Source organism: Acomys minous (assembly GCF_964271855.1).
Source record: "Acomys minous genome assembly, chromosome: 6".
In the NCBI taxonomy this organism is placed as follows: Eukaryota; Metazoa; Chordata; class Mammalia; order Rodentia; family Muridae; genus Acomys; species Acomys minous.
The window spans coordinates 10,676,897-10,694,116 of NC_140487.1; the positions used below are offsets into that span (position 1 = coordinate 10,676,897).

Consider the following 17,220-nt stretch of genomic DNA (forward strand, 5'->3'; position numbering starts at 1 on the left):
AAAAGTGTTAATGAATTGGGAAAAGACACACATACACAGATGTTTATAGAGAGAAACACTTTACGAAGTGTTCAGAAATTCTCTAAGTGGGCAGTGCTAACTACGAAAGCTTGTTTGTCCTATCGGTTTCCTTGGGTATTTCTCTTTTGATTAATAACAAAGAAGCCATGCATGAAGTTCATTTTAGAATATATTCTACATTTAAGAATTGGAAGCACTCAGAGGAAGGACAGCAGGTTACCGAGACTTGATACCTTATGATCATATACAGGGGGAGGAAGTTCCCCTCAGGAACAGTCATAGGGGAGGGGAATAAGGGGAAAATGGGAGGGAGGGAGGAATGGGAGGATACAAGGGATGGGATAGCCATTGAGATGTAACAAAAATAAATTAATAAAAAATAAAAAAAATGAATCAGAAGCAGTATGGACAGGTGATGGCTTCTAGGGTAAAGAGTCAGTTTTTCTCAAGGGTGAGGACACCAGTGAGGACCATGTTTATATACATGGCCCCATACCCAGGAGCACACGGGCAGCACACGTTGGTTTAGATAAGTTATTAAAAAGAAGAAAGAGGACATCAAGTGCATGTAGGTTGGGGGGTTGGGGAGTTGGAGGAAGAATAGGGGTGAAAATGATCAAGATATAGTCAGTAGTATGAAATTCTTAAAGAATTAATGAAAGTATTGTATTAAAAAGGAAAAGAATCTGAAGCAGTGGAAGTGGTTAAGCAACTGTTCAGTCGTGCGAAACCCCAGTTCAGACAGAAGAATATGAAAAAGATACCTTGTGAGATGGCCACTTATTAATGGAAATGATTAGTATTACGGAAAGCTACATGAACTCCTGCACAAGAAAATATGTATAGCAAAATATATACAATCAAATATAAGTTAAATATCCCTTTCTAAAATACTTGGGACCAGAAATTGTTCAGACTTTGAATTTTCTCAGATTTTGAAAAACTGGCATGGGCTTTATAGGCTGATCATCCCTGACCAGACAATCTGAAATTTAAAATAAAAAATATAAACTTTTAAGCCTGATACTTCAAAGTATCATAAATCGAAAGATGGCTCACTGGGTAACAGAACTTGCTCTAAAGGCATAAGGACTTGGGTTCAAATCCCCATTTCCCACATAAACAAACAAACAAACAAACAAACAAAAAAGCATTGAGGAGCCAAGACAGGTGGATACCAAGAGCTTCCAGCCAACTTAGCAAAAAAGGTGAACTTCAGGCTCAGTGATAGAGCCTGTCCTAAGGTACAAGGCCAAGAGTGATAGCAAGAGTTCCTGACATCTTGCTCTGGGCTCTACACATAGGCACATGGACGCGCGCGCGCGCGCGCGCGTGCGCACACACACACACACACACACACACACGCACACACACATGCACGCACACATGCACATACATGCATACACACTCACGCACGCGCGCGCACACACACATGCATGCACACATGCACACACGCCCACACTCACACATCACAGAATTTTAAACTATTTTTAATTTCAAAATTTTTGGTTATGGTTGTTTAGCCTGTCCATTTAGCTATGTATCTTTAGAAGTCAGTAATGTTCCGCTCTCAGGATTGAGAGCCTTGCACAGCAGTGCTAGTTAGTTCTTCCCCTTGTGATAGTGGTCACAGAGTGTCATGGCCACGTAGAGCAGTTTGGACCTGTGCTAGTGTGCCCTATCCCTGGTAAATTGAGCATTTGGGCAAGGCTCAGTTTCCCATTAGCTCATCTTTACAACCAAAGTGCTATAAGAAGGTTTCTTCTACAAAGAGATGGCACTTTTATGCCAAGGTTAAGGGCCTGTGGCACTGAGTGCTTTTAATGCCAAGTGGGGCAAAGAAGCCACTAACTGCTTTGCACTTCCCTTTGGGACACCAACTATATCAAAGATTGGATATTAGAATCACAGCAACTGACTGGCATCTATGTAAGTCTGTGTGCACATGCACATGCATGCATGCATGCACCCATATGTGTATGGCCAGAGGCAAGTTCTGGGGGGTTGGATCTCTCCTTCCTTCACATGGGTTCCAGGTATCACTAGGCTTGTAAGCAATTACATTTATTGCCTGAGACATCTAGCCTTTTCATTATACAATTTATTATTGTTATTATTATTGGTGTGTGTGTGTATGTGTGTGTGTGTGTGTGTGTGTGTGTGTGTGTGTGTGTGTGTGAGAGAGAGAGAGAGAGAGAGAGAGAGAGAGAGAGTGTGCGCGCGCACGCGAGACTTCTTACTGTTTTACATTTCTCACTTGCCCAATGTGTCATCATGGCTAGGAAAACAAGCTTCTCCCTCCTGGCTTGCTTTCCATCTGCTCCATGGGGACAGGAAAAGTTAAATGGACAAAAGAGAGGCCATCCAAAGGGAAGAACGAGAGAGTGGACATGCCAAACCTAACCAATAGCAACTGTGGAACATTCTATAGTTGGTGAGGACAGTTGCCCACCCCCTCAAATGGGGACCCAGAATTCTCTATGACACTTCAGCAGGATTTCATGTGGATGATCTAAACTGGCTTCTCTGTGTATTTGAACTAAACAAAGGCTCAGTAGAATTTCTATTCAGGAGGACCTTTGTCCTGTATCTTACAAAAGGTATTCTATTAGCCCCTGAGAATTTACAGGTCTGAAGTCCAAGTAAAAAGGAAAGCTAGGGTGAAGGAATTGGGCTAAAAACCTCTGGGGAATGTTTGGTAACACTTCTTCCTCCTCACTTTTAAAGGGGCAGTCAGGGAGCAGCATTTGAGGGGCCTCTTCAATGTTCTAGAGCGTTCCTTTGAGGTTTCATTAGTTTGTTTTGAGCTACTGATTATTATAACTATAAAAGCCCCTCAAAACTTTTTTAGAGACACTTTTGAGATTTACTGTCTGGCCAAGTAAGCATTCTTAACCAAAAGATTTACTCTGGAAAATACTAAACATGCTTAAATGGGGCTACAAACAGTCATGACATCATCAGCTTTCTAAAGTTCTGATTCTCTTGTTTGTTTGCAAGCAAACAATATTATCTGTCGGTGCCATTGGACTGCCCACCTAACCCACTCTTCATCACACACACACACACACACACACACACACACACACACACACACACACACACCATAACGCTTTCTTCATCTTTAAATTGTGTGGGCAATCATCCAGCAATCCCTGGAGAACTAACCTAAGTCTCAGGAAGGGCAATACATGGTGAGAAACTCAAAATGCTAAGTGTCTCACTGCTGGTGAACTTGCTCGGATGAGCAGCTCCTAGCTTCTCAGTATCCGCAACTGTCTGTGACTCACTTTATTTGTCCAAAGGTAAATATTCAACAGGGAAATGCTTGTACTTGACTCATGTCCTGTAACTTCTAAAGATAATGGCCCTGGTACAACATGGACATTTTGCTTTGTGCAAGACATGTTTAAGTAAAACAATGCGCAATGCCCTGGCCAGCGTGACCATTTGTCAGTCTGCTGTTTTGCAGAGCAGATGATGTTGGTGAATAGTGCAACGGAACCTTTTTCTTGGATAAGTCTCAAAGTATATTCAAGTCATAGATGGTTGTAGGTAAAAAGCTATCCTAATTGAGAATGCTTCAAAGGGTAACTAATGGTGTAACTCAAAAGTTTTCCCAAAATAAAGGATTTTAATTTATATTTAGATAAAAATATTTTATAACTATACTCTTCCTGAATGGTTAAAAAGAGATTCTCAAAATTTTTTCTTAGTATTGAGATAAGAGACTTTGCTCAAATGATTCTAAAATGAGCTTTTCTGTATGTGAGCAGAGAGCTTGTAGATGCTAAAATTCCAATATGATACCTGCATGAGTTTGATTTTAAAGTGAAGGCCATGTAATTCTGCATCAAGTTAAATATGAGTTCGAGGCCAGCCTGGTCTACAAAAGTGAGTCTAGGACAGCCAAAGCTACACAGAGAAACCCTGTCTCGAACCCCCCCCCCCCCAAATATATATATGGGGGAAAAAAGCCAAAAGTAAGAACAATGCTACATCTCACAGAGGTCTATGTATAGATATTTCTCAGAATAGTAAACTGAATTATACCTTCTGGAAAAGTAGCTCTGTAGTCTACAGACTCATTTGAAACCATCTCTGTAGTTGGACTTACACTTCGGGCACTTACAAGCCTGTCCAAATGAGGAGTGTGTACTCTTGCGTCATAGCGAACTAATTCACTGCCCAGATCTTAAAACAGAGAGAAAGAGAGAGCTTGTTAAAGACGGGATGTCCCAGGGAACTTTGACCCAGCGCCCAAAACTCACCCCTATGTCTCCATGACAATGTGAATATAGTCCCCATATTACTATGGGAGCTTTTTAGACAATAAATAAAATATATACCTTTATTTTTTCTTTTTATCAGCCACAGGAAGAGCCCGGATAATAACAAAACTATTACTGATACTGAGACCACACCAACGATTAATCCTGTGAAATTCTGATCTGGTTGAACAATCACTTTTCCAAGGACAGTTGAAGAGACTGCTTGCTTCCACTAGAAATAATAAGAAGGAAAGTCAGATTTCGGCCAAGATTGATATAAAACACACTATCTATATGAATCTAAAGTTTTTCTGGGCCCCAGTTAGTACCTGGTGGCCACCATTCTAGAATTTGCATTACAGCCTTCAGAGTAAGTAGGAAATCCCTTAATTCTGTCCCAGTGGTTGGAGAATTAGGAAATATTGATTACCTAATGCACAACTTAGATAAACCAAAGATCCTTTGATCTTGAGGAATAAAGTATATATGGAGAGAAATGGATAGATCAATTATTATAATGATACCATAGAAATATGAATAAATAAAAATTAATTATGTCCCATTTGGGAGGGTAGAGTACATGGCAGAAAAGACTTCTCATAAGAGGCAAGATGGTATTATTATAGGGTAATGAAGTCTCATGGTATCTTTACTTCAGTTTTGGTACATAGAAGAAAGCTTGTGGTTTCTTCCAGCTCAGTTTAGCTTTGGGACTTTTAAGACTGATGGTCATTGTGAAATTTCAACTGTAGTTTCTAAGTTCAGCCTCAGACTTTGTAATTCATTTGCATATTTCCATTTCCTAATGTCTCCAGAAGACTTCAAGAATCCCTCCGAGCTACGTTTTCTTGGGTAAGCAATGTATGGTATACATAAAATCAGATACCAGTTAGCCATGAGCTGGAATGAACTACACAAAAATCTGCCAAGTAAAATGAGCAAGATGCCAAAAGACCAATACTGTGTGATTTGACTTACAGGAATACCTAGGTAAGCAAATTCCTAGAGAAAGCAAACTGAGTAGAGGTTTCAGGGGCTGTTGGGTGTGGGACTATTGTTTAGCTGGTTACATAGCATCTGCTTGGGAAGGTGTTTCGAATTACACAGCAGTGATGGTTACACACATTATGAATATAAGTCGTGCCCCTGAACTGTACATCAATATTATGAGAAAGGACAAATTTTTTACGACATATGTGTGTTACTGCGATTTAAAGAAATTTGCAATTCCAACACACCAAGGCTATTGAACTGCATATTTCAAGTGGTACACTGTATGGTTTGTAAGCTATATCAAAATAAACTATTAAAAATAATAAAGAAATATCCTTGTTCCGGGTTATCTGATTTAGTTGTGTACATGAAAGAAGATAGTGCACAACTGAGTTTCTACTCTATTTCCACTCTCCTTTTATTTATGGTTGTAGGCATTGTGACCACTGAAAGAGGAAGGCCTCTTGGCCTGGTGAAAAGGAGGAGAAAGGACACTCTTGCATGTGTCCTTGTTCCTTCTGAGAATTACAGCACATTTTGGCAAGAGGGTGGCATGACGGAGAAGCAGCGTTGGTAAGAGAACTTTTGAGAATTGCACTTCTAACCCAGGGGAAAGAGATAGCATGATTAAAAAACAAAAATGAAAAAACAAAAACGAAACTCAACATTTCTCAAATCGCAGCTAGGAACGGAGCCAGAGCCAAACACAAATGAGCTCTAACGACTTATTTTGAGCCTGCTGGTAACATGGCACTCTTATTTACATCATGAGAGGCATGCAGGAACCTCACCTCTATATTTAGCTCGCTGTTCAGTTTCAACAGGTCATTGGGGACTGTACATAAAACAGCTTCAGAATGCCAGTGTATGTTCTCACAGCTCTTATTGCCAACTTTTAACACTTCACCTTGAACTGCTTCAGGGTCAATATAATTTCCCTGGAAGAGAAAGAGAAAAAAAAATGAGACGTCATTAACACTTCCCAGGTCAGTAGGCATGCTGGTAGGTTAGAAGGAGCCCAAGAGTATAGCAAATGCAGTTGATGTTCTCCAAGAAATCTGATTTTTTTTTTTATGGTGCTCATTTTCAGGAGAGCTGGGCTGGCTTAAAGGGAGCATGATGAGCATTTCATGACAGTACCCAGGCAGGAAGAGTAAGATGAGCTTCTCTATCAGACTGACTTTTAGAGAAAAGGAAAGGGAATCTTGTTTATGTCCTTGTTTTGAAAACTGTTTTGCATTATCAACTTATTACTGTCTTCGGGCAGTGTATAGGTGTTTGACAAAAAGAAAGCAATTCTGAGTTTAGCAGCTGAACCTGCTGAGTTGCTTAACCCTGCTTTGTGTAATGATTCACTTTTAGAATCACACTGAACACTTTGAAAAGTACCAGCGGCAAGGTCCCATCTCTAGCGATCTAGTGAACTGCTTCGTCAACACATTCTTTCAGCTGGGCAACTTCTTTTTATTCTTCTTGCCCAGTTGAACCCTGTACATATGTGAATTCATTTCAGTGAAATCCCCAGAAAATTCCGTATGAGCTTCATTAGGATTTGAGAACACAATTGCATGATTTTGAATAATTATACAGTTACTTGAAGACTTTCAGACATTAGTCATTTTGACATAGTTAACTTGAGCTAGCATCAGGAATGTTAAATGTTAAAACATCAACATTTTGCTCAAGGAACCAACATTAGTCTTGGGAAAGAAGTACAAACATAAATACAAAATTTCATATCAAGACTTAATGAGTAGTTATTTATTAAACAGGCTGTTAACTTGGAAGAGAGGGCTTTCAAAGCCTGTTACTATTTTTCTTAGGGACAAAGAACAGCTACTAAAAAAGAACTTTGTTTTTCATAGTCTTGAGTGTGCCTGCAAACTGTTTTTCTTTGCAGTGTCTCATGGACTTCAAGACAGGCAGGGCAGACACCATTCTAGAAACAGGAATACCTAAAAGAAGGTACTTTTTAAAAATATTCTAAGAATCTATGGAAGAAATGAACGCAGACCAGCCCTACCCTTACTGTACTTCCAGAGGCAGCAGGAGTAAGCCATTGATCTAGGTCAGCCACCCAGGGCAATTCAACAGAGAAACACATAAATCTCACGGGTCACTTTGGGGCTTGAAATGACAACTTGTTGGTTAGGTCTAGAGAGGGCGCAGGCCCTTACTCACATATTGGAGGGAATTCAGCGAATGACAGAGAAAAGAGATTAAAGAACCAACGAGCTTGATTTATGAGAGAAGCCCTAACATGTGCCTCGTGTGCTTGGATAATGGCTAAGGGGGGGGGGGGGGGAAGGGAGGACCACAATGCATGTCCCTCTTCAGGACTCACTCATTCAGCCCTACAGTCTTCTTGGATCTTAAAACAGAAGAATAAACATTTGAAAGACTGAATTATTTCTGATTTTTAAGCATAAAGGAACACACGATGAGCACTGACTTAGAGAATATATGTTACCAACAACAGTGCATATGAAACTCTTTTTAAAGCTGAAATTAGACAGAAGAGAACAGATAGGGCAAAAGCGGCCCTTACAGCCATCAATATATAAGAGGAGCTAATATCAAAGCAGGAAGAATAAAAATAGATGTAGTTTAATTTTTGTTTTTAAAGTAAATGCAGTTTTATTGAGTTGTGGAAGCAATTGTAAAACTTTCATTATTGATTATCAACTATTTATTAAGTAGAAGAATTCATTCTCAGAATCAGCTTGGTTCTGCAGGCACCGAAGTGACAAAATGCGGGTTTATAAAACGAAATGGCATAAGCAGGGGCGTCAATCCTTTATACACACAGAGGCGCTCAGACTTGCAATGATGTCATTTTCTCCTACACAGACTCTTGGTATTTTGTCATTGCTGATTTACATTAAAAGGCTCAGCTTCAGGAAGGGACCAAGTCACTAAGCTAAGCAAATTCTATCTGATGCAAAATCTGCTTATCACCCTGCGAGTGACAACTAGGGGAAATCATAAGGATTCTCTAATCAGATTTTAGATATTTGAAGAAAATTTAGAGCAGGGCTGGAGAGAAGACTCAGTAGTTAGGCACTTACTACCCTTCCAGAGAACTTGAGTTCAGTTTTCATCACTCACATGGCTTATAATGTGGCCTATAACTCCAGCCCCAGAGGATCCGCCCTCTTCTGGACTCCACAGATACTCACACATATATGCATACTCACACATATATGTACACATACACACACGTGCACATGTGTGTGAGCATGTAACTGAAGTAAAATAAAACTTTAAAAATGTTTATAGCTATTTCACTCAAAGAAGCGTGTAGAATCTTTATGTCACATGATAGAAAACTTCTCTGTTATAAAAAAGTATTTTTATATTCATTAAATGAAGGTGAATATTGAGCAACACTATAATTCAGTGCATTTCATGTAATCTGGGCTCAGGAAAGTTGGATGGGGGTTTTAGTACTGCTGTTTGCTCCCTGGGAGACCACAAAACAATTAAGTCAAGCTATCTAAACCTGTTTATTTATTTGTTAATGGGGACAATACTTGCTGACCCCCTGACCTCAAAGGTCCACATAAGATTCAAATTGAATAGCAAACCTTTTGTGCTGACTGTAAAATCCTTCATGGACATTAGTGCATTGTTGATGGGAGCCCCACTGTGTACTCCCAAAGGGACACGGACTCCATGACACTGTGCAGAAGTCATCGTGGTGGACTTGAACTACCTCCAACATCTATGGGATTCCCGGAGTGACCAGTATTTGGTCCTATTGTGGCTGGCCCCTTTGCATAGTCACTAGACCAACTAGTTGCTAAGGCAGATCCCATATTGGGGGGGGGGGTGGCAGAAAACTATCACGATCCCTTTTAAACTAAGGATTTATCTAGTTGAAGAAGGCAAACTCCTCTTGGCAATAAACAACACATTTCATTGTGTAATTTCTTTCACAGCTCTTGCTTCCTTTTTCTTCCTGGCTGTATCGCCGATACTGGCCTAGAATCCTTTATATGCCCCTCTCAGCAACACATAATGGTACAGGCAGGTGCCACAGCCCCTGACCTTAAGTCCCCTCCTCCTCCTCTTGTTCTTTCTTTGTTATGTGCATGTGTGAGTTTCCTGGTGCAGATATTTTGAGCTCTGTGCCAGCAGGGTCCCCAGGAGGCCATGGGATCCCGTGGAGCTCAAGTGAGGCCTCCAGAATGGGGTGCTGGGAACCAAGCCTAGCCCAGTCTTCTGTAATAAGTGTACAGCCTTAACCACTGACCCACCTTTTTAGCTCCCAATTTTGTTTGTTTGTTTTTTTTGTTAACATTTTCTTTTTGTAGTATTAGTGATTGAGCCTAGGGTCTCTACAGCCCAGTCACACTCCAGCATCATAGCACTTTCACTAACGGGGAGGGAAGGGCACACCCCCCCTTTGCACTCATGTTTGGGCGGCACACAAGAAACTCTTTGAACAAAAACACTCTATTGGGTGTCCAAGAGAGGTGGAGGGTTCAAGGTCATCAACTTTAGAAACCGATAAAGGATTAAGTTGCTGCCACAGCAAACAGGATCATACCTACTCTTTTATTCCCTCCTAGACTTACATAGAGTGGAGAATAGGGAAAGAGTGAATCATGACACAAAACCAATCACCATAAACTGTACTGTCCCCGCTGGAGTACAGTTTTGTGACACCAAGTGCTATAGACTAATTAGGGAAGATGAGTGAACTTTATAAAGTGAAGAAAAAAGACTGCTTTGTGCTCATCTCCAGGGACCTCAAGCCATCTTGGAAACACCATTAATAGGCTTAGGATGATGTCAAGTCATGTTTTCCTTGGTCCAACAACTTTGTAGGGCATTGAATAATGGCTCTTTAATTTATAGAGAAAGGAATTTCCCTTGCATCAAACCCTGGGGTTCAGAGGGTACACAAAGAACCACTTATCTGTAATCCGTCCAGCATAGGCACAAGAACAGAAAAAAATAGTTTTTGGGGGAGGAGACATAAAACTATTTGCACACAAACCTTTGTTTCCATCAAGAAAAACCAAATGGAATCTTACAAACAGAAAACAGGAATTGTTGGAAGCAAAAGGCCACACTACACTAGTTTTATTGGGGGAGGGGGAAGGAGAAGTGATAAAAGCCCTTTATAAAACCAATTAAGGAAGCAGGTGAAGGAACTTCGGTGTGGCAAATATGCTGTTCAGTGAGACAGTCTTGCATGTAATTTCATGCTGGGTTTACTTAATTATTGGAGAAAATTCTAGAGTGAGGTTAGTGATTGTGTGAGTGTGAGGGTGTGCACTGGTACATTCAGAGATAAAAACAGCCCCGAAAAAGCGGAACTATTTCAGTGGAAATGTCTCTCTGACGGAGATGATCCATGCCACCCACATCAAACCTATGTATGAGCTACTCTGCTGTTTGTGTTTGCTCATATTTGCACTCAGATTTCTTCCCGGAGAAAACATTTTCAATGCCTCAAACAGCATGTGGTGAGGGATGAATATTTTACTATCTGGCTGGACTATGAAAAGCTAAAAATGTGGACCATTTTGCTAGCTTTCTTTTTATCTGAAGTAGAGACAACGGAGATAACACCAAAGGGCTGATCGGTGTCCTAGTCCTGCCACCCTTTTGTTCTGCCTGTTCCACTGCTTCTCAAACCCCAGCCCTGCCTGCCTGGTTCTTAGTGACCTTTACCTGCAGCAGGAAGGTGCTACACTCCTATAAATCAAGTAGGTAGCATTTGATTGATAGAACATCAAGGTGGTAGGAACCCAGCTCAGTTTATAAATCTGCTTAGACTTGACCACACCCATGAAATGGCCCTGTGGGTAAAGTTAAGTCCCCAAAGCCCCTGTGAAAAGCTGAGTGCTCTGCCATGCATCTATAATCCTAGTTATTCCTATGAGCAGGGGAGGCAGAGACAGGAGAATAGCTCAGAGCTTATGGGCTAGCTAGCCTGGAGTGGCAGAAGCAGTAAGAGAGACTGTGTTGACTGTTCCACCGAAGGTACTGTAAAATGTGGCCAAGAACCCATGACTGGGGAGCTGACAGGTTCTATGGGGGCGGGGGCGTTGAACTCATTACTATTACCGGTATTTTGCTAAACAGGTATAACATTACACTGTCCTCTAAATTCCTATCTCTATACTCATAGACTAGTGTAGCCACCGGGCTTTGTCAGGGGACTTTGTGCATTGCGTGGTGCTCAATGCAGAACTGGTCAGAGTGCAGAAAGTCAGTGTCAGTAGAGTGCTAAGACACGAATGGTGCACTTATGTCACCCTCGTCTCCCCAAGTCTTAGAGACCATATCTTGGAAGAGGAAGTAGAAAGATTGTCTGTAAGAGTTGAAGGTTGGGGAGAGGCAGTACAAAGCAGTGTCTCCTGGACTTGTCAGGACTGTTCATTCATGAACTCACAGTTGCTTGCATAGAACCTGTATATGAGCCTGCACCCTAATTAATGAGGCACAGATAACTTGTTGGCATTTTGGGTTTTTGGGTTTTGTTTTGTTTTTTGTTTTTGTTTTTTTTTTTTTGAGGCAGGGTTTCTCTCCTGTCCTGGACTTGCTTTGTAGACCAGGTTGGTCTCAAACTCATAACGATCTGCCTGCCTCTGTCTCCCGAGTGCTGGGATTAAAGGCGTGTGCTACTATGCCTGGCTTGGCATTTTGGAGGACAGTCAACTTTTTTTTAAGAGTATGGTCCCTGATAGGGACCACAGTACATTCCAGTGGTTGACCCTGGGTCTAGGAATGTTTGGGAGAGACAAATTGGAGTTGGCAGATTATTATTATTATTTTTTAAAACAAGACATGAGGTTGAGATGGAGTGCATGGGAATCTGGGAAGAGTTAGAGGTAAGAGTGGGGAGTGAATGTGATCAAAATACACCATGTGTTTATGAGATTCTCAAAGAGTTAAAAATATACATAGAGAGAGGGGGCAGGGAGAGAGGGGGCAGGGAGAAAGGGAGAGAGAGAGAGAGAAGAGAGAGAGAGAGAGAGAGAGAGAGAGAGAGAGAGAGAGAGAGAGAGAGAGGCACACTGGGAGAGGGGTGGAGGAAGAGGGAGGGAGAGAGATGTGTGTGTGTGTGTGTGTGTGTGTGTGTGTGTGTGTGTGTGTGTGTGTGTAGGGAGAGAACCACAGAAATGAGGTGCAAGAAGAAAAACCAACTCTGAAAAGTTGACCTCTGGTCTTCAAATATTTGCCGTGGCATTCCTACCCTCCCCCTCCCCCCCACACGATTGGCTACACACAGATATAAAACTTTATATACTACAAGTAAATACAAAGCTGCAGCTAATACATTGACCACCACAACCCTTACTGCTTGTCTTCTAATAAGCACGTTTAGGTGAAGCACACAAGGCCGAGTATACCAGCTCACCATCAGGATAGCATCAGGGGGAGCCTGCTTGATAGATTTATGCTCAGCATTTGTTCCTCTTTAATAATATACACAAGGAAAGGGTCTTGAATGCTTCATTAAAAAGAAATGTTTAATCACACTTATCTTGTAGTCTTATGCCATAAAGATTTATTTTCAGAGCTTTGATATTTACTGATGCAGAATAAGATATACTGAGGAAAACAATGACTCTATTCACATGGCTACGAAGCCAACAGAGCAGTTCAAGTTCAAGTTCATTTAAGAGAGTGTTTGAAGCAACTCTTACCTTAATTTCTAGTACATTTTCATTGCCCATTGAGATCACCACTGGCTTTTCAAAAGGCTTAAACATAGGATTATGCACATAAGTGAGATCAAAGTGTTTGGAAAGGATCCCGTCTAACAGGAAGGAGGCTTTGGTCTTCAGGGGGAGTTGCAGGCCCAGCTGTTGCAGGGATGGAGTGGTGCAGCAGATGATCTCTGAATTAGAGCGATGCTCACAAGCCTACAGGAAGACAGAGTTTCCCACTGTCAGCAGGACACAGACAGCACCTATACGACTCGGCTATTTCCCAACTTTAGAATCCAACCAAAACACATTGATTGTCAAAAACGGTCTGCATTTAACTTCCTAACACTTGAAAGCACATTTTGGGAAACACCATGGATGTGAAATTTCCCAAACAACTGAGCATCACGTGCTGTGAATAAGCTACACTGATGGAGTCACGCTGGGCCCTTCCCTCCATCACATCATTTTCCTTAGAACAACACAGCGGTTTCCTGGGGGGACTGCCTTCTTGTTTTGTAAAGCAGCTAGGGGTGAACAGGGACTGGACGTTGAGCACTTAGAAATCCTTTGGTTCAGATGCCACGTTTAAGTTATATGAAGGTGAAGCATCACTCAGAAACTCAGTTTCCCCACTTAGTATTTAAGACTTAAGTGTTCTTCCCTACGGGTCGCCTCATGGTAAAGGGCTGTGTAACTTGCAAAGTCCTCATGGTTACCACTATAGCTGGCAACACCCACGGAATCTTATTAGTGTGTTTACTCCTAAGTGTTGAGTTCCCAAATACTTTACAGAGTAAAATACAGTCTCATGTCCTGATTCTGCTATTCCTGCAGGGAGGGGCCATGTTGCCCCCCCCCCTTTTTACTTGAGACTGAGTTTCTCTGTATAGGCCTGACCATCTTGGAACTCACTCTGTACACCAGGCTGGCCTCAAACTTAGAGATCTGCCTGCCTCTGCCTCCTGAGAGCTGAAATTCAAGGAGTGCACCACCACTGCTTAGCTCTGTTTTTAGATAAGGACACTGAGCTTGGAAAGCATGCTTTGTTTAGTCTGGTCACATATCTGAGGGATACAATAGGGTGCTAACGACCAAGGCATTACCATCAGTGCTCACTCATCGCCCCTGAGACTTGATTCTTTTTTACTGTATAGTGTCTTCAAATAATGCTGTCCATGTTACAAAGGCTCTGCTATTATTATTTTATATCCTTTCATCTCTCACTTCAAATCTTCCTCTTTGAAATTCTGATTTATGGAATTTTGGAAAATGCAGTTTCCTCTTGATTGTACTTAGACTAAAACCAGCCACACAAAGTGGTATATTTAAAGTCAAAGGGCTGTGTTTCTCCCCCAAGGAAAAGACAAACAGGCAACAACATCCCTTAGATTTCCTTTTCTTTGAGAAGTAAAGTTGGAGATAAAACAATTACTTATGCCCACAATAGCAAAAGGTTTCAGGATATACATAAAAAGCACAGAATTTGCAGTGTGATATTTTGTTCTTAATAATTTTAAAACTTAGTCTGTATTTAAAAAAATGTATGTTGGAATCAGACAAAATAGAAAGATACAACATGAAGAAAATATATTGTAATATTTAGTTTTATTTCAAATATGTCATAGTGCTAAGCCCTATTTATTCCTATATCTTGTAAAACTGAAATGAAAGATTTCACTGCTACCATAACAATTCTCTATAATAAGAAGAACCTAGAAACAAACAAACAAACAAAAAATTTCTGGGACACAGAGTGCATTAACAAATCAATCTCCATTTCACTAAGTTAATTATTTTTATATTTTAATATTTTGTACTGATTGAAATTAACAAAATTATTGTGGCTAGATATATATCTGCATTAGACTTGACCATGAGTTTAAAAATTTAAAATATTAAATGGGTTCAATTCATTACCGTCAACTTTAAATTCTATAAGCCCCATGGAATATGCAGGGAGCACACACATCGCTGCACAAAGCAGTGTTTGGAAATGACAGTAAAGTAAGGAATAATGAAAGAGTAAATAGTAGAGTATCCCTTAAGATTTACACTCCTGTCCAGTACCATCTCGCAGAGCTACTGTATGCTGTGTCTGGCTCATGCATTAGAAGTTTGCATTTCCAGATGTGTACACAGGTGAGACTTTTATCACCTACCACTTTCTGAGTCTTCCTTAGGGTATGCCTCTGTTTTATCTGATACCTGCAGGGCTTCAAGCAAACAGTCAACTGTAAATAAATGGCTGAAGCGAAGAGTCATTCTGTTTGTCATCTTTGGGTAAGGGAGATGAAAGTAAGCTCAGCCAGTGTCTTAATAATGGAGGTGTGGTCTTCAGTGAAGGAATCATTTCTCAGACCCAACTCTGAAATGTTACATGCCAACACCAGAGAGGGTCACTGTTATTTTTAGCTAGTTAAAGTAAAATTGTATCTTGGTTGTGGAGAACTGATGTGTCCTAAATTAATAGCAGTGGTATTCTAACTTTGTTTGTGGCCATGTATGGGGATTGGTTTCAAGGTCCTTAACTTCATGCTGTGAGTCCCTGGAGAACCATCCCTTGGAAATATGATAAGAATCTAATAACACGTGTGAGAGGTGATGTGATGTGGGCGGTTGAGAGGGTCAAGAGGAATCTCATTTGAGATGACCTTATTGTTTGGTGATTTAGCTTGACATTTTAGTCCCAAATTGCTTTTTGTAATTAAGGAACAGAGTGGCTTTAGTCCTTAAGAAACATTGGATGGGAGAATTTCAAAGAAAGTGCTATAATTCAATATACCACTTGCCCATTGAGAGTGTATGTGAGAGAGAGCACTTAGAGCCTTAACCCCAAAGTGGAATGTATGTGCCCAACTAGAGTGTGGCGTTTCATAGGAAAAAATATATACCTTTCTGAGGTTTAGATCAAAGTGACTGGTGTTTTGTTTTGTTTTATTTTGTTTTATTTTGTTTTTGAGACAGGGCTTATTTAGCCTCAGACTGGTCTTGAACTTGTTATACAGCTGAGGCCAAGGCTAGACTCCTGATCCTCCTGCCTCTGTCTTCCAGATGCTGTGATTACAGGCATGTACCTGCACGTCAAGCCTGATGAGCAACAGATGGACTCATCACCTTTAAGGTTAAATTCTGAGTAAGTTTTCAAATATAAAAGGAAATGTAGAGAAATGAAAAATAGCATTGATATCTAGGATACAATATAGTCCAGTGTTCTCTTGTTACTTAATAAAAGCACTGTACTAGCATCCTATGTGTGATAATAAAGAGACAAGAATATTGGTAAGGAGGTGCAAGGAAACAGGCTTTAGATCCATAGTATATGGTGCACAGAGATGTGTAACAGTTTAAAATTTCTTAACTTCATTAGTCAAAATGACCTTTGATTATATATGTATTACAAGAAGTATATCTATGTGTAATATATATACCTACAATATAGTGTTTTTCTATGTATAATATAAGCCTATTATTTGGCTTATTGACATCATATAGTATGAATGTAAAGAAAAGAAAAATACACACCACAAGAAGACCTACTAACTTGGGCCTATGTGGGCTCACGTAGACTGAGCCACCAACCAAAGAGCATGCATGGGTTGGGCCTAGATCCCCTACACATATGTAGCAGATATGCAGCTTAGTCAACATATGGGACTCCTAACGACGGGAGTAGGAGCTGTCTCTCTGACTCTGTTGCCTGCCTTTGGCTCCCCTTCCCTTAGCTGGGCTTCCTTGTCAGGCCTCAGTGGGAAAGGATGTGCCCACTGCTATAGCTTAAGGTGCCAGTGTAGGCTGGTATCCCTTTGGGGGGCTCCATCTTCTCTGAGAAGAAGGAGGGGGATGGGGGTAAGGGAGTGTGAGGTGGGACTGGGAGGAGAGGAGGGAGGAGGATGAGATCAGGCTGTAAAGTGATTTTACAAATAAACACATTTTAAAAAGAAAAAATATACATATATAAAATATAGCATTTGCGCTTCTCACTCATAAAAAGTGTCTGTCATCTCTCTTTCACTCGAGAGAATCATCACAAGATGTTACTTAGGTTTCCATTGCTGTGTGTGACAAAGCTCCACGGCCAAAGCCAATTTGGGGAGAAGAGGGTTCTCTTCATCTTACAACTCTCAGCTCACACTCCATCACGGAGGAGAGAAAGTTGGGACAGGAACACAAAGAAGGCGTATGGAAGCAGGAACTGCAGGGAAGGCCACAGAGGAATTCTACATACTGGCTTATTCTCCAGGCTCAGGCTAAGCCACCTGTCC

At 40.9% G+C, this 17,220-nt stretch overlaps 1 protein-coding gene across 7 annotated transcripts in view; it reads right to left on the reverse strand.

Moving 5' to 3' along the window:
- The window catches only part of MET (MET proto-oncogene, receptor tyrosine kinase), a 109,104-nt gene that overhangs the window by 20,346 nt on the left and 71,538 nt on the right, over positions 1 to 17,220 (reverse strand). For all 7 annotated transcript variants that reach the window (XM_084786799.1, XM_084786794.1, XM_084786798.1 and 4 more), the window contains 4 exons: positions 12,953 to 13,171; positions 6,077 to 6,223; positions 4,371 to 4,524; positions 4,075 to 4,215 (listed from right to left, as the gene is read on the reverse strand). In XM_084786799.1, coding sequence (XP_084642925.1) covers positions 4,075 to 4,215; positions 4,371 to 4,524; positions 6,077 to 6,223; positions 12,953 to 13,171 — 661 coding nt within the window. The remainder of the gene's footprint in view (positions 1 to 4,074; positions 4,216 to 4,370; positions 4,525 to 6,076; positions 6,224 to 12,952; positions 13,172 to 17,220) is intronic.